At 39.0% G+C, this 22810-nt stretch overlaps 1 protein-coding gene across 3 annotated transcripts in view; it reads right to left on the reverse strand.

Annotated features, from left to right (window-relative positions):
• nrg3a (neuregulin 3a) overlaps positions 1-21261 on the reverse strand; it is a 411389-nt gene extending 390128 nt beyond the window's left edge. The window contains exons 1-2 of one of the 3 annotated variants that reach the window (XM_028006553.1): positions 20917-21261; positions 18747-20096 (exon numbers count right to left, since the gene is read on the reverse strand). In XM_028006553.1, the coding sequence (XP_027862354.1) occupies positions 18747-19470 (724 nt within the window). In that variant the 5' untranslated portion in view covers positions 19471-20096; positions 20917-21261. Of the gene's footprint in view, positions 1-18746 lie in introns of all 3 variants that reach the window. The other 2 variants (XM_028006552.1, XM_028006554.1) reach the window with 2 other exon arrangements.
• Positions 21262-22810: the final 1549 nt, after the last annotated feature.

The raw sequence follows: 22810 nt of genomic DNA on the forward strand, positions 1-22810 counted from the left end.
CACAGCTGCTGCGCTGCAGATTGTAATAGGGATATCATCACTGGAGTACAATCAAACCGCACATTAACCTGCTATAGAGAGCAACCTGCCAGTAGAAAACGCCTTAAGATCCCATTGGGGAGCTTCTGTAACTCTTGTGCTGTTGTTGTACTGTAATAATCAAACCAAATTCAACTTGTGGCTGCAACAAGTGTGTTTTCATCTGGCTCCCAAAACAAAAAGGCCGTGTTCCTGTGAAAAGCAGTACAGTTTCCATCCCCTGGAAACAAAACGAATTTTCTCTCTTAAATCTAAACTTTAAGAGAGAAGACAAATTGCTTTACGTGTTCTCGTATCATTGTGTGGACAAAAAGCAATGGAAGAAAACCTGCATCTGCAACCAAAGCAACTGAGTCAGTGAAGTAGCTAAATATGCTAGTGCGGGTCACTTCTTTAAGTCACCGTCCCTCCCCTCAATAGTTGTAGGTAATGGTAAAACAATATTGCCACATTTAAGCTGTGACAGCTGGCGTTCCCACATATTTTATTGCCTAAAACCTCTGACAAAAGCTGCTTAGCAAGTTGTTAACATGCAAACAAATGCCGATTTCGGTTTGTCGCAGAAGCTGCGCACTTAATTCATGCAAAGACTCATGGGGGCTAGAAATAAGGTGGATAAAAGATACAACATTGCATCACTTGTTTATGTAGCAGAACATCTGAATAGTTCAGAAACTGGACAAAAGTCCAACAATAGCAAGAAAAAGTGTCAAAGAAAAGCAGTTAGCTCATCTTATGAGTTTTCATTTTGTAAACTGTTGTGTAAATAGACACTGATAGTCTGAAAATAGGAAATTCCATAATGGCTCCTGCTTAATTCTAAAAGTATTTCAAATAAATAAGCACAATCTTGACATAACAAGCAAACCAGCTAACCTATTATAACCTAATATAACCTTAACTGTTATATTAAAGTTATAAGAACAAACTAACATCAATTAGATTTACAAAACAATCCCAGACTTGGCCAACAACTCTTAAGATGTAGCATTTACGGTAGCCGGCTAACACACATTGACCTCTCCCAGCCTGTAAACAAACTTTCTACTGATTCAGCTAACTGAGTAGCTGCTAACAACCAAACAATATTGAAGAAGACTGCACTCGCCACTTTGCAAAATGCTGACACTACTCACCCTCCTGAGCCCATTTCTATAAACGGCATCGGAACCCATCCATCTATCACTCCCCACCAAATCAACTCCGGCTGGGAGTAATGTAAATGTAAATGAACTGAGTGGGCAGAAGGAGATGGAGGGAGAGTGAAGGGAGGGCTTAGAGTTGTTAGATAGATGAGAGGCTGCTTTCCTTTTGCCTCCATCTTTCCAGTGTGGAAAACTCTTTTTTTTTTTTTTTTTTCCTGCAGCGTATTCTCTCCCTGCATTTTCAACACTTGTCTTCCAGGCCATTATCCTGTTTTTTTTTGTGTCTTTTTCAAGGTTCTGCAGAGGCCGTCTGCCTCAGTGGATGGTGGGAGTGTTCATTAAGGAAAAAAGAGCCTAAAGCAGTTATTTACGATGTGATGAGATTTTTGGCTCTCAATGAACTTTGTGAAAAACTTTAAATTAACAACTAAAGTAGAGTAAGTTCAGTGAAAACTTTGCGAGGGTGTTTTCACACCTGAGTTGCAACATTTGTTGCATTTTCAGCTGGTGTGATTCTCCTTCACTCTGCACTGTCAACAATCTAAACCAATTGAAAAACATGTGGGGGTGAAAAACATGTGGGGGTGAAAAACATGCACCAAAAACAACTAACGGGAACTACACAAAAACCTCTTAAGACACAAGATGCAACTTCCTTCTCCACATAATTTAAACAGAAGTGTAGTGGCATCCGATATGAGCGGAATTTCTCTTTTGTCATCGGCTGAAGTCCTTAAGCCATTTCTCCCACTAGAGCTAGACCAGCACATTTCTTTTTACCATAAAAAAACTAGTTTTGTTCAGGATGACGAACTGACAACCTCTCCAGGGTGGACCACTAAAATTTGTCACCAAGCAACGGCAGAGAAGCTTTTTATTGTGAAGACATTTTTTTTTTTACCTCTCCAGGGGGTCTTCTGTGGGCTCCAGCGTCCCCCACATGACAGTAGGCTGACAGGAAACGGGGAAGGAGAGGGGGGAAGACATGCGGCAAACATCATCGGGTCCGGGAATCGAACCCGCGACGGCCGTGTCGAGGACCCAAGGCCTCCAAACATGGGTCGCGCTAACCACTACACCACCACGGCACGCCCATTGTGAAGACATGTTATCTTTCCATTTCTCCACTAAGTAGAAAGTGTTTTGCTCTCTATAGAATCAGCTAAAATTCAATTGACAGATTGGAGTTTTACAAAATTGGAATTGGGCTGGAATTTGTCAAACAAGTGCATCTGTAAAGTAGAATTGCTTAGGTTATGAAACAATTAGTGAAATCTATCTACAGCTATAAAATTTTACGGGGTACTTCATTTGTTCCAGTATGCCATTTGTACAAGCCTTACAATCTCACCATTTTCTTTCTGCTTATTGTACTGCAAAGACCCTCATAAGCAATAAAATAAATATAGGATTATTGGATCTTTAATTTGTCCCCTGAAGCCTGGATTACAGAGAGAAACTGAAACGTTGCATGTGTTAAAAAAATCCTTCTAAAAACGAAAACTGTAAATATCTTTCAGTTGAAGCAGCCAGAACAAAGAAAGTCCATCAAACAAATGTAAGTTTTTAGAAATAGTTCAGAGCCAAACCATTTAAGAGTTTGAAGTCAGTGTAAGAATCTATTAACTGGAAATTACTACAAGCAATAGAAAACGTATTTTTGGTCACATATCCCTTTTGTTCAAAGTGTTTGCACTTCACCAGCAAAATGGTGTCCTAAAGGCTCAGCCATGTTGCCCATTGCTCTACAACAGGAGAGTGTTGAAAGGGCCAATCAGACTTCACAGGTAGTTTTGTTCCTACACTTGTTGTTTACAACACACACAATTCCTGGTGAGCTTCATGGAGTGACCTTTCAACTTATCCACTATTTGATAAATAGCTAATAAACTTTAGTTATTGGGTAAATGTTAAATCTTCAACAGAGTCTCCAGGAAGCAATTGTTATTCAACATCTGATGGCGCAGACCTTCTGGACGACGCAAAGCGTAGAACGTGGGTTGGTTCTTACAAGGCTAAAAGACAACACAAGTTAGTCAAGCAACCCTTAACCGTATTGATAAATCAGAAGCAAACTTCCATGTTGGCCTTTCATAATGTGTAGAACCAAGGACAATAGAAAAGAATCTGGACATTTGAAAGGTTACACCAGGTTATGTCTACAACTGCTCCGTGCCACGGCCACCAGGCAGCTTTCGTTCATGGCTGGGGAACCCATTGCAAACCTGCAGAAAATGCTACAAAATAGGTAAAGAAGCATTGAAGTTTGTTTTTTTTTCTCACTTTTATTCACTAATAATAAATATGACTGAAGGCCAATCAGAAAGATGAGCATGGCAAATTACATCTTCCTGGATTTCACCTGTGTGGGACAATAAAAGCCAATTCTATCTTGTATCTCCATCTTCAAAAAATATTTTACCTTATATAATAAGGATTTAATAACAAAAATATTTATTTTTTCCATTTTTTTATCTCATTTCTGAGGCCCCCCTAGCGCTCCCTGGACCCCCATTTTGAGAACCACTGGTGTAGACTATTTTAAAAACTCCTGTAATAAATCTAAAAATCTGAGTCTAGAAAGTTTTGAACATTTTTGTGGAAACGCTTACTTTATTAAAATGAAGTTATTCTGATCCTGTTCTGGTGACAACCTGAAAAGCTTTCTGTCACTCCAGGATTCATCCAGGAAGCTGACACAATGACTGATAACAACAGCAGCACCTCCAGTTTGCAAGAAAACATTCTCCTACACCTTGAGACTGTTATGGTTGAGGTCTTGACTCACACTTACTTATCATAATATAAGTTTAGTGTCGGTGTGTCTAAAATAAACATGCCTGGTACGTACTTTTTTCTCTCTCTGAGCTTAACGTATCTAAATCTCCCTGACTGTAAATATTTCCTCCACACAGACCGTCTCCTCTCGTCGGCTTTGTTCTGTTTCCTCCAGTGCTGCTGTTTCCGAGGCCTCCACCACCAAAGCCTCGCGCCGTGCAGCCCTCCTAGAGAGTGGCTGGCAACAATCTTTGAAGCTAAAAATAACTGCAGCAAAATGCAGCAGAAGCTGGGGATAATCGGGGCCCACGCCCATATGCAGGGCCTGTTCGCCGGAGTGAGCCGCCTGCCGAACTGCTGAGTGGCAAAAGACCTGGATACAATCACAATGAGATCGATATCCTGTGGGAGGGTGGAGGATGGGAAAAGGTGGCTCATATCAGCTGCATGAAAAATGTGTCGCCTCATGCTGACTCTCCTGCATGCACAGAATCACAATCTCTAACTTAACAGAGAGGGAGGATCCCTGGCGGGGCGCGGTTCTGAAAATTAATGGACGAGAACAAGAGAGTTATTAGATCAGCATGAGGTATCCTTTATTTTTGAATAACAGCTTGATTTAGAGCGTTTTTTTTAACTGAGTCAAGAGGTCAGAAGGTCAAAAGAAATGTTTGTTTTCTACCGTTGAGTCAGCGAATCACAGAATCAGTAATTTAAACACAGAATGGATCTGAAGAAGGAAAACTGGACAGCTGGTTGAAGTTCTTTTTATATATACAAGACTAAACTTCAGTCATCCGGGGCCTTTTTTGAACTAGCAGTCTAATAGCTTAATTTTACTGTAAAATGTTAAACATCACAACATCTTAACAGTTTGCTCAAAGTTTACATCTTAAGTGACAAAGTTAAAAATGTTGCCAGGAGAACAAAAGACATATAGTGATGTTTTTAAAACAAAGCAACAGTTTGACTTTAAGCAGATAACAGTAAGGCTAAATATAGCATAGCTATTTTTTTTTATTCCTTTTGAGCTTCAACTTTTCCATCTCATAAAACATTCTCTATTTGGAAATGTTGCACAGCTTTTGAAAACCTCAAAGTTAAAGTGACTTTCTATGGGAAAAGTTTTAATACAGGATAATTATGTCAGATTAAAATATCGACTACTTAATAACTTGGTTTCACAATATCAGTAAAACCCTGTTTTACAGTCAATGTCTTCCCACACAACTATGACTTTGTCTCTTCTCTTATTAAAAATAATTATTAATGTAATGGCAGGAAAGCAGGAGAAATATTTTGATTGTCAGAAAATTCTAAGAGGAGCATCTCTCCAAAATATTATAAATCACAAGAGATTTTCAGTTGTTTCTTTTCATATGGTAAATGTGCATGAGCACAATGAAAATGTAATACCATAAAAAGTTTAAGTGATTGTATGATAATATTTCTCATGCACACACACTTTAAGCTCTTAATGGAAGTGTACAACCAGCGTCCGATTCAATAAGGAGAAACCACTCAGGACACTTTGAATTAAATTGCTTTTTTATCACTGGGTCCATCCTTCATTTGCAATTGTGCCATTGTTGAAGAATGTTTAATGACAGAACTAATGCTTAAAATGGAAATTAATCACCAATCCAACAATTTGATGTAAAAATGTGGTGGTTTTGCATATTTAATTGGTATAAAAAAACTGGAGCAATGTCCCTTTAAAATCTTCATGACATTGTATTCTGGAAAATACTCTATAAACCCTCCTAAAAAAAACTACTTAATGTTCATTTGTCTTTCAATTAACAAAACCTGCTTGTTCCAGCTGAAAATGCTAGCTCTCATCTCTTAATAGCACTTCTTTGAGTCCAGTCAGCAGCTGGAGCGAAGGTAATATGAATCAGATGAGCTGACCTTGAGAGAGCAGGATATCAGTGAAGACAGGCTCGATAATGCAGCTCACCCTGTGATAGAACGTCCACCCAGAGCTGCTTCTGAACGTAATCATTAGGCTGTGTGCTATCTCCGTCCACGCCGAGGCTTTTTCCTCTTAGCTAACGACGCTGTTTGTTTCCAACATGTCAGCAGCATAATGAGCAGAAGTTAAGGAGAAAGTCTTTTCCTTTGCAGCAGTCATCACTGGACCCTCGAAGCTTAAAACAAGTTGGAATCAAACTGCATCACTTCACTGCAATGACATACAGTTAATGACTAACAAATGTGAGGTGAAGTGTTTTTCATTTTTTATATTTTCCAAGTATGGCAAAAGATTTAAGTCAGAGACTTCACCTGAAAAAAATGAGTGTGATGTTAGAAGTTTAAACATTTTCATTTCTCCCACTAAGACAGCCAGTTAAAGCTGTTCCTGGTTCAGATGTTGTTTGGTGTGGTTTCTGGGTTGTTTTCTCTTTCTGCAGGTTTAGAGGCAGATTGTTACAGTGCTGACTGGTGTTCTCTCTATACTACTTTCTCTCCTCTGTCATTCTTTCACTTTAGACTTGCTCTCTTTCAATGTACTCCAAATTAGAGGCCTAAAAATCTAATGTGTTATCAGACACTACAATCCATAAATTCTATATTAAGAACCACCAAAGAAAGAAATTCTTTGTATTCTTCCGTTTGTATGGTAAGCCTGTGCATGAATCCCATTTCCTTTCATTATTATCTTACAGTTTGTTCACAAATCGACAGTTTCTGTGCCTTGTTTCATTTCTTTTGGTTTAAACGTTCTATTCCCAAGACTTTTTGCTTTAAATGTTCAGTGCCTGATGATTTGACTTGATATCTTCCTTGGCCTACCTGGTTGTTTCCCTTTTACCACACATATCACCTGATCATTGTGCAGCCCAGTACCACTACACCATAGTCCCATACTGGTCTGGGTCTCTGTGATTGGGCACTTCTGCCTTAAGGTGTTCAGGATCCGCTGACTTACTAAGATAATCAGAATAGTACAGAATCCTGTTCTAGCTTTCAGGGTAATGTTAGAACAAGGCTTGAAAGAATGACTCCTCATAACTTGGCACCAGACAGGACTGGGTTTCTTAACAATCTGTGTAACTGATACAAAAAGACTCATTAATTTGAAAGACTATTGCAACTTCTAAAATAAAATTCATTTATTAGTTTCTCTGGATTCAGAAAAGGCTCAGAGGTAATTGGACATTTCTATTTGCTACCTTAAATGTTTTGAGATTCATCATAATTTGTTCTATTTTTTTTAACTTCAGTTTTATTTATTTTTATGCAAAGATGAACAAACAAACATGAGGGCTATTGCAAGCAACAGAAACACATTGTTCACCGTTACGGTTTACAGACACTTGACTGTTTAGTGTCCCAGAAAAAGAAAAATAGCAGGCGCAGGTCAACCAGGGCAGCAAAAGAGTTCAGGAATCACAACAATTAACTGTTACAAATCTTTGGCTATAAAACAGAGTCTCTCTCCTTTCTTCTTCTGGAGACGTATTGAAAAAATCAACATCTCCATATTGTGGATCAGGCTTATAATATTTATAAAAAGCCTCAGGGTGGGAGGACTTGGCTGGAGCCAACATTTAGTAATCACCTTCCTTCTTGTGATGATAAATATCTTCATCACGAATGTGTCACTTTTACTCTGAGCTTCATTCTTCAATGAGGCAACAGGCATGGATTCACACACTCCTATTCACTATTTGCTGTATTCACTGGCTGCAGTTCATGAAAGCCCTAATCTTTCTATAATAGAAATAAATCCTTAATATTTGTCTTTATGTAAATGAAGTGTTGCTCTTTTTTTGAAGATATACAAGTCCCTCTCTTATAGAGTCAGTAACCTAATAAATACATTTTCAGTAACTCTTGATTTGGTCAGTTGGAACAAATCAATCTAATATTAATCTCACCCCCAACCATGCACTCACAAATTGGGACCATCATGTAGCTTAGCATCGATATTTTAACTGGCTGACGCTTTCAGTCCAAAAATGAGTCTGTAGACTAGAAAATATGTCTGTAAAAAGTATTCAACCCCTTGAATATTTAACCCTTTTAAAGCTTTTACAAAAAAAAACCTTTCATGTAGGGTTGGGTGAAATGGACTTCAGGTTTTATCTCTATATTTTGAGGTTCTATTGTAAAAACAATAAACATTATGATAAGAACTATTTCTTACTTCTTTTTCAGGTGACTCTATGGATGTGTCACAGGAAATATAGCCCCACAATCGCAAATACTCATTTTGAAAAATATTTGTATTTGCTTCTTATGACACCAATCATACAAAGAAGTGTATACACTTTTTTTAAACATAAACTAATCAATCAAAACTCTTATTGTAATAAGAAGTTATTACAATAAATAATAAACAATATAATAAATGCCCACCCCCCCATTAATGTCAAAGTAAAAACTGGTTTATATGAAGGTGACATTTAAATAAATAAATATGCAACATAAAATAAATGGTTTCATAAACATTCACCTCCTTTAAAGTGTTTGACCTCATTCAGGTCCAGCCCAGCTGGCATTAATATGGTATGTTTTAAAAATGCTAAAAATAATGCATCTGTTACACAATTTTGATGCTATGCTGGTTGTTTTCATTTAGCTTGGAGGAAAGCACACATGTGCCAAGCTACACAATTATTTTTAGTGGATATTCAGGTCAAATTCACCCGCTACTGTGACTGTCTACATCCCCCCTCTGACGTAACGAATGAGAAACAAGCTGCAGTTTGAGTTGCGGGCTGTGGATGAACTCATAGCACTGCAATGTCTGTTTGCTTACTTGTGTTAAATGGTTTGCTGCTGCAGGCCAGCTGACGGGTTCAAAAAGAGGGAGGCGAAGTGGTGAGAGAGAAAAAATAGGTGGGCAGACAATCTTAATTATCAGCACTGGAAAAAAAATCTATTTATCCTAGCTTTGCTTATGTTTTTTAAAAAATATATAGAATATTTCTACATTTCGTTCCAATTCTTTAAAAATAGAAAAGTTCTACTTCACTGTCATCAGAACGTGGTTCTAGTGTCTGCTGCAGAGGAAAGGGAGAGAACGTCTAAAAAGAGGCAGATGGGAAATTTATGTAATCGTAATATTTTGAACCAAATCACAGACAAAAAAATTCTCTGCTGAATTCAATGGCTTTCCAACCAATAAAAAAAAACTCACTGAGGAACTGGAAGTGCCTTTACTTTCTTAAGTACTCAGAAGGGGCAAATTGTTGACTCTGGATAATTTGTAAAAAAAAATTTAAAAAAGGGACCCATCTTCAATTATTTAAACTTTCCACTACACATTGAACATGTTTCTTTTTCGCATGATCATCACTCCCTGCCCTGGAAGATATTTCATCAGAATGAATCAAAGTAATTTCTGTTTCAAGGCATTAACAGCAGATTAAAAGTCCAACTTCAATTAGATGACAAGTTTTTGATGTTTTTTCATTTGCTGTCACGCACCAGTCATGAATTTACTAAAGTCAACTGTATATATATAAAAAAAAACCACTTCTGGGATCAAAACATGCTGCAATCTAGTTTAGTTTTGAAATAAAAAACAGCAAATATGGGATTAACATGTATGGGAGATGTGTAAATATATTTTTAATACCAGGAATGAACCAGGGCTGGTAATTTGACCTTGTTCTTTGGTCACATATTAATGTCACAGGAGTCTGAAGCCTTTCTGAGCAGCCAACAGGAAAAAGGGCAGGCTTCACCCTGGACCAATACAGAGAAATGAACAAAATATCAAAACAATCATATATAGTGTAGGAAAAGGATTCTCTGTTAGTTGACATGCTTCAAGATAAAACTAAAGTTATGATCTTGCTTTGAATCTAATTTTTTATTTTCTTGTGGCTTATGGTCTGAAATAAAACAAGATAGTTGAAGATGTTTAGTTTGTGTTTTATTGTTTTTGGTGGGCTGACAGGGAACAGGACAGACAGTGTGTAGGAAGGGGCGGGGCTAAGGGCGGATATGGTGGGTTAGGCTTGGAACCCATTCAGATCTGCTCTGTTATTGGTCACTTACCAGACTTAGCTTCAAGCTAACTCAAATGTGCACATGTTTGAAAAAAAAAAAGAAACAATTCAAGTTATTAGTCAATAACTTGAAGGGAAAAACTGACAGGGAGCCTTGTTTGACGTGTGTGCACCAGTAGCTGCGATGCCATTACAGATGTGCACAAAACTTTGTTGATAGTCCAATTATGTCAGAAACAAAAAAACACAACTTTGCAATTGCAGTGTTTCCATTAAATAAGAAATCCAATTAAAACTACACATGAATAAGTTTCTTCATGCAAAAAGGTCATTAAAACATGCTGAACCATCATCCTCCAACCACTGCCTGCTGTCTTCTTTGTAGTTTACACCAGTAGTAACGATTGTTTATCATGTGACTCGTGTGATGCGAAAAAGTGTTTCCATTGCAGTTTTGGCAAAATACACTAACTTCAATAGGGCCAAAACAACAACCTCATCCTAGAGCAAAAATGCTTCATCAAAAAATGTGTTTGTTTTCTTTTATTGAAATTATTCCCATTGAACAAATTTATTTTCATAGATCCAATTTTGCAGCTTTAAGATAAATGGAAACACGACTAGTGGTGCTGTGTTCCCTCGAAACAACATGGAGACATTTGAAAGTTGGACATGCATAAGAGTTACCGAGTCTGCTAATACCCCTCACTGAAACCCCATCATAGGAAAATAAAAAGATTTTCAAGGTCTTAAAATGAATCTTAAAAAAACAAGATGGAGTTTCAAAATAAAGGCCCAGTGTTATAGATAGCTTAATTATATTAAGCTATTTAATATAACAATAATCTTTTTTTCAATACAGTGCGACAGAATAGTCACACAAGTATGAGGTGCAACAATTTTTAAATTCTATATTTAGGATGATTTCGTTTGCATTTCCTCCCTGGAAAGCTGCCATGTGAATAAAAAAAACATCTTTCCCCTGGTGGAAGGAAGCAATCAGGCCTGAAGAATGGAGCTGATTTCAGCCCTCATTTATATTAGAGATCAGAGCTGAGTCACAATCACTGAATACATGTAGACACACAAATGTTCAGCAGTGGGTAGGTGAGTGCTGGGCATTGGTCAGCACATGGACAAACTGGAAAGACTCAATGGGAATTTTGGAACTAAGCAGCTTTCCTGAGCTGGAATTCTATTGGGAACACTGTGAACTCTAACATCAGGTTGAAAACCTGCTGTTGGTCTTAAAATGAAGCATCACCTTCCAAGAGCCAATCATTGATGCAGAAATTCACAACATAGAGTGTTGGAAAGCACTGATGGAAGTTCCAGGTTGGTTTCAGTCCTTTATCCATCCATCCATTATCTTACACCAGGGGTCGGGAACCTTTTTGAGAGGTGGGAAGACATGCGGCAAATATCGTCGGGTCCGGGAGTCGAACCCGCGACGGCCGCGTCGAGGACTGAAGGCCTCCAAATACGGCTCGCGCTAAACACTACGCCACCACGGCACGCCCGAATTTATTCTTTTAAATAATGTTGTTATAATACTCACCATTAATGCGACTTCTGGTGCTGCATGGATTTGCTGATGGCTTTGTAGTCTGGTTGGTACTTGGTAAGGTTAAGCTTCATGCAAGCGTTGAGACTTTCATCCGTTAAACGTGATCGTAGGTTGGAGTTGATGTTAAGATGTGAGAATGACTGCTCACATGCATACGTAGATCCAAACATGGTGCTGCTCAGTAGCTCTTGGCAAGTTTCTTTCTGCTGTCTCCCGCCAGGTATTTTGACGCAAAGGTAGCATGGCGTGTCAAAGTGCCGCTTTACATTCGACCGTTTCATCGACGCAATTTTGTCATTGCAAATTAGACACACCACAGAACCTGCTCTCTCCACAAAGGCAAATTCTTCGGTCCATTCATCCTGAAATGTACGATACTCCTCGTCTTTTTTTCTTTTTGCCATCTTCTTCGTTGAAGGGTTAGCTTTGAGCTAATGCCTGAGCAGACTGATTCAAAAGGGGGCATTTACTTGTTTACCCAGCAACAGCCAACATAGGCTATTATCATCCAATTAAAATAATGGACTGCTCCTGCAGCCAATAGCAAGCCTGAACAGGACATGAGCGGTGGAAAATCAATGGATGGATAAAAACTTATTTTAATCCATCCAAATTAAATATTTTATGTTTTATCTGTGAGCCAGATGCAATCATCAAAAGAGCCACACCTGGCTCGCGAGCCATACGTTCCCGACCCCTGTCTTACACCCTTATCTCCAGCTGTCAACAGGCGAGAGGCGGGGTCACCCTGGACAGGTCGCCAGGGCAACACAGAGACAAACAGGACAGTCACCTTAAGCCATTGTAATCATAATTGGTTCAAACATATTGGCTGGTCAAACTGTTGACCTTCCAAAGTTCTGCTATTATCCAGAGTCATCTGAAAACACAAAATCCAGAAATACTTGAGATCTCCTCTAAAAGCACTTAGAGCTGCCAGTTATAATATCTCAGACACCAAATATACCTTAATATTAGAGGTGCGGAAAAAAAATCAAGTCTAAAGAGAATCTCAATTTCTAGTCCTGGGAATTATGAATCGATTCAAAATGTTCAAAAATCAATTTTAAAATCTGAAGTTTAATTTTAAATTTGAAGTTTTTCTTTTTTGCTGCTCCTGTTTTTGAGTGTACAGCTTATTGCATTACACACCCAGTCAGCCACCATATGTTTGACTAATTATTTGATATTTTTTATTTAAGAAAAAGCCAGTCAACTAAGCATAACTAATATTAATTTAAAATACAGAATTTTATGCATAGACTTATTTTTGTTTCTGTATAAACTGATGGAAATTGATACAGTATAGAACTTTACTCTATCTTCTCTTGTCAGTCACATAATTTAAACAGAATCTCTAGATCTCCAGACAATTCTCAAAACCAGAATAACACTTTATTTTCTATTAAATGAGATTGCTTACATAACCACCATAAAGGGGCTTATATAAACACACGAGTTGAAAGGTAAACCTGCTGATTGGTCAATCTTGATGCATGTTTAGTATCCAGGTATTCAGTTTTTAGGTTTAAAGTTTGATGATAAGCCTAGAACTTTCTCTGTCAAAAAAATGCAACATTCGCACTCAATATACCGTCGTCTAGTAAAGAGTAAAACATCATTTCAGTCTGTGTAGTTGTCATGTCTGTGTTGTTACTATAGACATAAACTATTTCCCCCAGCACCTCGTTTAAAGCACCCTTGAGGGATCCAGAAACACAGCAAAGAGAAAGCGCTGCCTTAAACGTGTCACCCCGGCTTCGTTTAATGAAAAACATCCGGCGTCGGGCCATACATCAAAACAATCCTCCAGGAGTCAGGCTGCTGCTTGGAAAGCCATGTAGAGTGTGACTGATAGGGGATCTGATGCAATTCTCTTCCTAATTCCCATCCTGCTCTTCTCTCCAGAGACGGGATGTTATTAATCTGGATTTAAGACTCAGGACAATCTTCCTCAGACCTAATCCCACAGAGAGGCTCGCTGTGAAGGCCTTACACCCAAACACGCAATCCTCCCACTTGGGAGATATTCAAAATTATTTCTTACTATAATTAAAGTAAAATTACAATTTAAATATTTTACTATATTATTTGAATTTGAACAAGTTGATTAGTTGTGGGTAGAAAATATTTACAGACAAAGAAGTCTTTTTTTTCTTAAATTCAAAATGTATATATTTTATTACAGTTTTGACTTAATTACTCCTCTGAGTGGATTATTCTTTCAATTTTTTGTTAGTCTTACGATTAATCACTGACTAAATTAGTTGACGGTTATTTCTATCTTTGATTAATCATCAATTAATCCGATGAATCATTTCAGCCCTAGACAAAACAATTAGAACTGCTAACATTAACGGAAGACTATGACAACAGATTACGGTAATACATTTGACTAATATTTCTGTTTTCATTGGGAATTTTTCTCCAGCTCATATTCCTGAGGCTGATCTGTTGGCATTTTCTCTGTGACCTCATCTGACATTTGGTCCTGTATCATTATTGTAATTTAATCTCACTCAGATCTCCACCTTATTCTGCATCTTATCACTCAGGGAGCACTTCAGACATTGAAGGGTCCAAAGGATTTGCTCTTCCGTCAGTTATTCTTGCAAAGTGACATTTGCATGATGTCTGACAACTTAACTATCGTATCTTTCCATACTGTAGCTTTCAGATCTTGACTTGTTGACAGTTAGACAAGCTAGAACAGGGGTGGGCAATCCTGGTCCTCGAGGGCCGGTGTCCTGCAACTCTTGCAAGTCTCCCTGGTCCAACACACTTGAATCCAGCAGCTGAATCACCTCCCAAGTGCAGTCAGGTTCTCCAGAGTCCTGCTAATGACCTCATTATTTGACTCAGGTGTGTTGAAGTGGAGATGCATCTAAAAGTTGCAGGAGTCCGGCCCTCGAGGCCTGGAGTTGCCCACCCCTGAGCTAGAATGTCACCAAATCCCACCAAAGCAGTGATGCGCCCAGGGTGCCATTCATTTTTGATGTGACTTTATGTGAGATCTGAGCTGCAGTGGATCGTTGTAGTCCATCGATGGACTTTGTAGACAAACGAGGAAACGGTTGGGGAACAGCTGGAGTGCACTTTGTTAAGAGGCTTGGTAGCATCAGGCTTAGAACTCAGCTGAATATTGATCTGAATCATATAGAAAAGATTTTCCAGGAAAAGTAGAGAGTGAAAAGTAATATAGAATATTAGAGTAAATATAAATCTTTACAGTGAGTTCCACCTTGATGTATTTAGCATTATATGGTATCTCTGAACCCATTCCATCCAGCTGAACAGAAACAGAACTGAACTTATTGTCTTTGGACCTAAAGAAGAACAATCTAGAGTCAACACACAGCTTCAGTTATTACAGCTGGAAACTAGAGATCAGGGTGAACTCTGGGAGTGATGACCTCTGACCTGGACCTTCAGAGTCACAGGAAGAGAGTCACAAAATCAGCCTTCTATCAGCTGAAGAACATTTCCAGGATTTTCAAATTCATGTTTCATCAAGATGTAGAGAAACTGATCGATCTGTTCTGTTAGTTTATGAATCACTGAATGGATTAAAGATCTGCTGCTGAATCAACCTTCAGACCTCTCAGGTCTCCTGGTTCTGGTTCTGCTCTGCATCCAGAACCAGAACAGAATATGGAGAAGCAGCATTCAGCTTCTATGCACCACAAATCTGGAACAAACTTCCAGAAAAGTGCAAAACACTTTTCTGGAAGTTTCAAACGAACTACAATAAATGAAACACTGATCAATATATTTGATGCATATTTGCTTGATGGTCTTGGTGAAGACATTTGACAAAATGTAATGTTACTGTACTTTGTCTTTATGGCATAAAGCACTTTGAACTAACTTGTTGCTGAAATGTGCTATGCAGATAAACTTAACTTGACTTTTATGTCCACATTTGGCTCCTGTAGCTCAGAGCCTCCAAGGCAGAAGAACCACAATGTCACTCTTAATTCTGTGATCCAGAATGACCGGTACCGATGAGCAGCACACAGATGGAAGACTAACAGATCCCTACACCGTTTCTGAAGGCGGTCCAACTCAGTAATATCATAAGACATTTACACATAATGGAGAGTTAATGTGAAAATGATGGCCTTTTCAAATCAAAGCTGCATGTGGGTGGTGGAATCGAAGGGGTGGGAGTGTGAGGGGTGTTAAGGCTTATCGAGCGAGAGGGATGGGGAGGAAAGGGGGGAACTGTGTAGCTGCTGGAACGTTCCAGGAGAGCTGGAGAGGGAGTGACATTTTCTGTAAGATATCTATCAACAAGGTTTAATGGCTTTTCTGAGCACTAGCTGAAGAAATTGCATTTTTTTTTATGGCTAATTAATAAATGAATAGATGATGATGAATGGCCTCCATTTTTCCTCCTGTTAATGAAATGATTGGCTGTTTGTATTGTCAGAGGGAAAAGTCCTTGCTCTCCGCCGTAATCTCAGCTTTGGTTCATAATCGTAGACACCTAAGAAGTAGATGGATGAGCACAGCTAACCAGAGCCGAGTTAGAGTAAGTGAACTGCTGGTTTTCATGGGTAAATGTGTCACCATATCAATGCTAACAGTCATTCTACCTAACATGATGTTAATTGAATAATTTCATAAATCGTTTAAGGAAGTTCTTACAGAGCCATGAAAAAGTATTTGCCCCCCCAATTTATTTTATCTTTGCTTCATTGTCATGCTTGTAACTTTGTACAAACCAAGCAAGACCCATGTGAAAATATAATTACCCCCCTGCAGTAAGATCACAAACTAACTGGGATAAACAACATTTGTTTGATTCTATTTCATTAGCAACAAAAAGGCTAAAATGACTACCTGACCTTCAGAATTAAGAGATTCCTGAAACAGAACTTGTTGACCACAGGAAGTGGACCAAAAGAGAGGTAAGTAAGTTCCTTTTCACATTGATTTTATCATAAGTTCAATATAAACTTACAATAAAGTCATAAAATAATCGTCAGTCTGGAAGCCATTTCACAGATTTGGGGATTTCACAGACCCCAACAAACCACAATGGAACTACCAGAAACTCCTCATGATACCTTGGTATCTCAGCTGAATCTAATTAGATTTAGGAAATTCTGCAAAGAAGACTGGACCAAACCTCACCACAGTGATGAAAGAGCATCACAAGCGCTGGGTGGCATTTGTTGGACAACCTATTATTAAGTTTAGAGAGTGCAGTTACATTTGCTTCGGTTAGCTTGTTTTCCTTAAGAATTACTTCAAGCACTCCATTTTGTGTTTACTCACACCATATTTGATTAGATGCACCAGATTATTTGCAACTAAGACTGAAAAAAAAATTGATTACTGGCATTTGTGAAACAGCAACTGATTTAGTACCGTAACTGATTAATCATTTGGTGAAATAACACAGTCAAAAGAGTAATTATGCACAAATTGTATGAAAATATATACATTTTGCATTTAATAAAAAAATACAAAAAAACTTTGTGAAGTCCTACCAAAACTCCGCACGTTAGCTTCATCTGGTTGACATTTTGTAAAAAAAAAAAAAAAAAAACCCTCATATTAAGCGCTTATTGCTAAACGGAGAGATTAGGGTTGGGGGACATCGATCAATATAGTTGGATAAACAGATTATTAATCAGTTCATTAAAAAAAACCTCAACAAATCAGTCCAACACTGTATCAATAAGTCAAGCAGAAAGGGCTGAGCTCAAAAGTATTATTAGAAGTATTTTTTAGTTGCAGACACCTCACTTAATACAAATGACCAAGCGTTCATTAACGGAATGCTACAATGCTGTTTTTTCATTATACATATATATATATACTGTATATTTCCTTTATTTCAAAAAGTAAATATTTGTTTTTTGCATTTCCTTATGTATTTTAATGAAAAAAAGCTGATTTTAAATAAGAATCCGCAGATTGTGCTATTTTTCTAGCTTTCTTAGACCAATCAATTAATTGTTGGAATAATCAATAGATTAATAGACAACTAAAATAATTCCAGATACAGTTGCATCTGTATCTGGAACATTTAAGTATGACCAAAAAATACAAAGACAGAAGGAATAAAGAGGAGATTTTTTTTCATTGTATATCTTTAGCCACCAGAAAAGTACAGCAGAAGTAATAAATATTACAAAGTAAATTTGTTCAAAACAGAGAATAAAACCTTGTCCCCAATTTTAATACCAAGCAATAAAATAAAACTTCAAATGCAACAGTAAATGTAATGCAAATCTGCAAGAAAAGATTACCATTAGATGAATGCTGGTTTATCTGCTTCCCCTGGTTCGTCTCCTAGAAGACAGCTTGAGGATGTGCTGCGTAAGGCCGCACACACAAATCCCCCCTTTGATTTCAAAAACTCAGTTGCTTGGTGGCCTAAAGGCACATACACAAAAAGAACTACACCAGCACCTACCATTTTGAGAGCGGAAGCATCCATCATAGAGGAAGCTGTGTGTGTACATGTATGTCTGTGTGAGTCATTGATTGCAGCGAGAGAATCCCACTGTAGCACTAATCAATACCATGGGTGCTCACATAACTTTAGTCAAGGACAGAGGTGGTAAAACAGAAAGAGAGGAATCAGCATCAATCAACAAATTGATCTTCTCAAGTAACTCTGATATGAACGATGGCAACTTCAATTTAGGATGACAGAAAAAAATGCAGAGTTTAAGTACCATAGCTATGTAAATTTGAAGTTACAGGTAAACAACACCACTCAGTGTACAGGGAGTATCAATGCATCCTCCTCCTTGTGAACTCAGTACATTTTTAATCACTCAGCATGGTGCAAACAATATGGATGATATGTAGACTCGTATTCAGGAAGCTTCACATAATTTAGTGTAATCAAGTGTAATACCACAAATGCTCCATATTATCCATGTACGTCATTTTAGCTTGTGATGCAGCTGAAAAACCACAACATATCCATTCAAGACCACAGATATTGATTATTGATATACAATCTCTACAACTCCAGCTGAAATATCCATCACTGTTTAGCAATATAGCCTATAAGAGTTTAAAAACCACAGTTTCCAAGAAAAACAAAGAATACACACTGACTTAAAACCAAACAGATTGAGTGAACCGCCTAATTTCTGCAACAATGTTTGACTTCACAAACCTACCCAACAGATTTCTTCATAATGGAAAAAAAATCTAAAGTCCTCAAACAACCGTAATACAAGTAAGACACTTTAAAAGCCACAAAGTATAGAAAAAACTTACGTGTTTTGCGTTGGCTATGTGTATGCGTGGTCAGCGTGGTAGAGGCCTCCTCTGTAGTAGTATGTTCCGTAGTCCACATTTGTGTAGAGTCACGAAGAACTGTTGGATTCGCAGGAGATGAGCTAGCAGTCGCCGCTCCAATTACAAAGGTTGTCCGCAGTGCTGCAGTGGTCGTAGTAAAGATCGAAGGTATATGTCCGTTACGATTTCCAGGGTTCCGAAGTGTCACCTGACTTCCAGAGGCTCCGCCCCCTCTGGGGTTTATAGTTGTGGTCGAAGCAACAGTGCGAGTTCTGCCTTTCGCCACAGTTACGGTTCTAGGTGTGGGGTTTCCACCGTCGACTGCGGAAGTAGTTGTAGTGGTGGTAGTATCAGGACCTTTAGGAATCCCGCTTGGCTTGGAGAGAAAGATGGGATCTTGGCCTATTCGATTAGCATCCACCAGGTCCGTTGGCACATAATCCCGAACTGTACCCACAACAATCCACTTCAGGAGCATTAGGCTCAATCCAAGGCCAATGAAACCAATAAGTAAAGGGACCACGCACAGCCATGTCTGCTGGCGAGGCCACACAGCACACCGAAAAGGACCCTGATCCTGAGCCTGGACTTCACCACGGCCCCCGGTAGCTCCTGAACCTTCGGGTTCCTCCAGGATTACTGCCCCAGATACAGCAGCTCCGGAGCTCTCACTCATCCTGCCCTGCCGTCCTTTATGGCTCATCGAGGGTTAACCCTGCAATAGGCATTGATAGCACATTGCAAAAAAGGTTCTTGACAATGCCGGACTTTGAAAAGATGATAGGAATGTGGAGGCGGACAAAGTAGCAACTATATGAATATGTATCCCGAAGATACGAAGAAAGGCAGGGGTAAGAAGATGCATGCAGTCATGCAGTCACAAAAGCACAAGTACCCACATTCAGACTCAGAGACACCCAGTTAAATACAGGAGAGGTTTTGTAGAAACCACCAAATTAGTTTATGTTTATTCCTGGCCAACTCTCGATTGCCAACAGGAAACTTCAAAAATGTTCACTGTGAAAGCAAGCAAGAGAAAAGGGAAAAAAGAGATGCCTCTAGCAGGAAAGTGTGTGGGATGAAGCGTCTTCACATCTGTTAGAAATCAGTGCTATCAATGTTTGGATGCCAGTGCAGCAGAAATCCACAGCTTGGACGTGATGTGAACATGTAGCAATCCAAGTACAAATCCACAATGGGACAGGGAAACTTGAAGGGTGGGCCAAGTCTCTTTACCAGTCTTCAGAGCTCTGAAAGGATGCTTCCTAATGCGGGGTCTGACACAACACCTTTAGTCAAGTCACCCTTCGAAATCTCTTCCTGTTGTAGCTGGAAGGGAGACCAGAAAATATCAATTAGGAGTCGGTTTAACACTCTGACGATTATTTAACACCTTTAGCCACTGGTAGACTTTCTGCAAGTGTCTTCCTTGTATCTCTTTATGCATTTGTATGATCTAAACCCACTTTGCCATGAAATCCAAAAATCTAGTTATTTGCCCAGAAGTGCTGAAAAAGAGACTTAAAGGAAGGACAAGAGGGTGAGGTAGGAAAAAATGGGGTGTTGTCGCGCGGTATAGCAGGGCGGATAAATCTGCAATGAGTGATCCTGCTCGATCTCTGGCTGGCTGTGGATCAGATTTCCCCCAAGCCGTCCGCTCAGCTCTCTTGCCGTCTCAGGGTACCGTTTGTTAATGCTGCAGCAAAGCCCTCAGGAAGACTCCTGTCATGTATTTGCAAGGAACATTCCGCCACAGAGGGGATAAAATGTGAGAGGAGGCGTTGATGAGGAGCCAGGGAGTTGATCGGAAAAAAATTTAAGGAAAGATCAGAAGAAAAGTAAGACCATCAGGAGAGGATGGTGTTGGAAAAGAAAAATCCAAAGAGAGTGCTGGTTGGTTTTGTCCCTTTTAGTTCCTGATAGCCTGCACGCTTTTCAGTCCGCCGGTTGGTCTGGCAGCTGATCTCCTCTGCCCGTCCTTCAGTCCTGGAAGCTTTTTAAAAAATTTTTTAGAGATGATTAAAAATGTGCACCCCGCTCTGGAGTCAAGACTTGCAACCACAGAGGCACGCACTTCCCTAATCAACCACCCAGCCAACCCTCTCCCCCTTTTGGAGTTTGCTGCATCCAACGATGCAGCCGTCTTTACCTGTAGCAATGGTGATGCAGACGCGCATACAGCTGCCTCCTGAGCTGCTGCTACTGAGAGACAGGGAGCGAATGAGAAAGGTGGGGAGGAGGGAAAAAAAAATCCAACAGAGCGGAGTGCACACTGGTAGAGCAAGGGAAGGGAGAGAAAGAGAGAAGGAGGGAGGGAGGGGAGAAAGAGGCTGCACCTGCTTAGATGCACCAGCTCTGGGAAGAGTGCCCACCTCCGTTAGCGGGGAGGGGAGAGAATAAAAACGCAGCGTGCATACAGAAATGGAGAAAAAGCAGAGTAGAGGTGTGTGTACAGATAAAGATAATGAAGGGAGGGAAAGGAAAGAGGGACGGAGAGCTCTGCATCGGCACACAAGCCAGATCCAGGCAAGAAGTTCCAGACGGAGGCGAGCAGAGACTCTAAGCGGGAAGCCATCAGTCAGACGCTCAGCTCCACCCACTGAAGAGCTTTAGAAGAGAGAGAGGGGGGGGAAAGGAGAAGTAGAGTCTTAAGCTAAAGAACTCCAATACATTGACTGATATTTATTTGACTAAGCCTAGTCTTGCTCAGAATGTATTTTAAATAAATGACAAAACAGTATAATGGAGTTGTATAATGACTGTAAAGAGGTGAGACAGTACGACAGTACCATATTACCCTATAATTTGCTATGTAATATATTACATAGCATTTATGAAAGATGTTAAATACACACACACACATATATATATATGCTGTATATGCCAGTAATACCAGGATTTTGACGACTACTGGCATTCGTCAAAATGCCAGTATTACGCTTGTTTGCCAATTACACTGTAAGGCAAGTCGCCAATCATGAAGGATGTATTCAGACTGTGTACAATTTCTTCCTCACTAACCTTTCATAAAATTAACAGGTAAGGGAAAATAACAGTGGATGGTAGACCTCAGGGTTTCCCCTGGTGTATTACAAGCCTGGTGGGCCACCAGGTGAATTGAGGTTGCAGTCTCCCCTGGAGACGAGGGTTTGAATCCCACTTCTGACACCACTGGTACACTAAGGTGTGGACATGAGAAGTTATCACTCAGACTTGGCTTTACAGCAAACAAAGCTGATTTATTGGCTACTTGCTAAATAATATGTAGCATTTTAAATGAATAATGATTAATGAATAAAATAATGTTATCAGATTTTAATTTATATGTCATTGACATATTTCTCAGCAAGGACAAACCAGCACTGAAAATCAAACTTAAGGCCACAAAGTCTCAGACAGCTATGTGCACTAAGAAAAATTGTTTAATTACTCCTCTGGGAGAAACTAAATGATGCTGTGGGTTTTCACATCTCTGTCTTCTGACAAACAAATCAAAATCAACAAGCGCTCACTCTTTGAAGCAGCCATTACGTTACTGTGCTGATTTGGTCCAATTATTATTAATAATGCTAAGAAAGACTGTTTGAGATATAATTGTAAACATAATCATCAACTAGATATAAAAAAAGGACATGTTTGGCAACAATAAGAGTAACAGTAATGAAAGCTATAATCGCAAAACTAACTACATTGTAAACAAAATTAGAAATGTTTGAGAATATTATCATGGATAAATCCAGCTGGGGATTTTGAAGACTTAACATGTTAAAATGACTATTATCTCATCTAATTAATCCTGTATTGTGAATGATGTTTTCTGAATGTATCACTCCACTGTACACTTGTTCTCTTTTGTTGAGCAACTGTTAAGTCCATATGGTCAGAATGAAGAGGAGAGTGCAAAAATACCTATTCTCATAAAACAAAGGTGGCAAGTTCACAAAAGTATGCTATTACCAATTTTAACAGTTATGAATACTTTTACTTGCTCATTTTCCAGCATTACACTGGATTAAAGTGAAGATTTGGGCAAAATATAATTT

This window comes from Xiphophorus couchianus, chromosome 22 (genome assembly GCF_001444195.1).
Source record: "Xiphophorus couchianus chromosome 22, X_couchianus-1.0, whole genome shotgun sequence".
In the NCBI taxonomy this organism is placed as follows: Eukaryota; Metazoa; Chordata; class Actinopteri; order Cyprinodontiformes; family Poeciliidae; genus Xiphophorus; species Xiphophorus couchianus.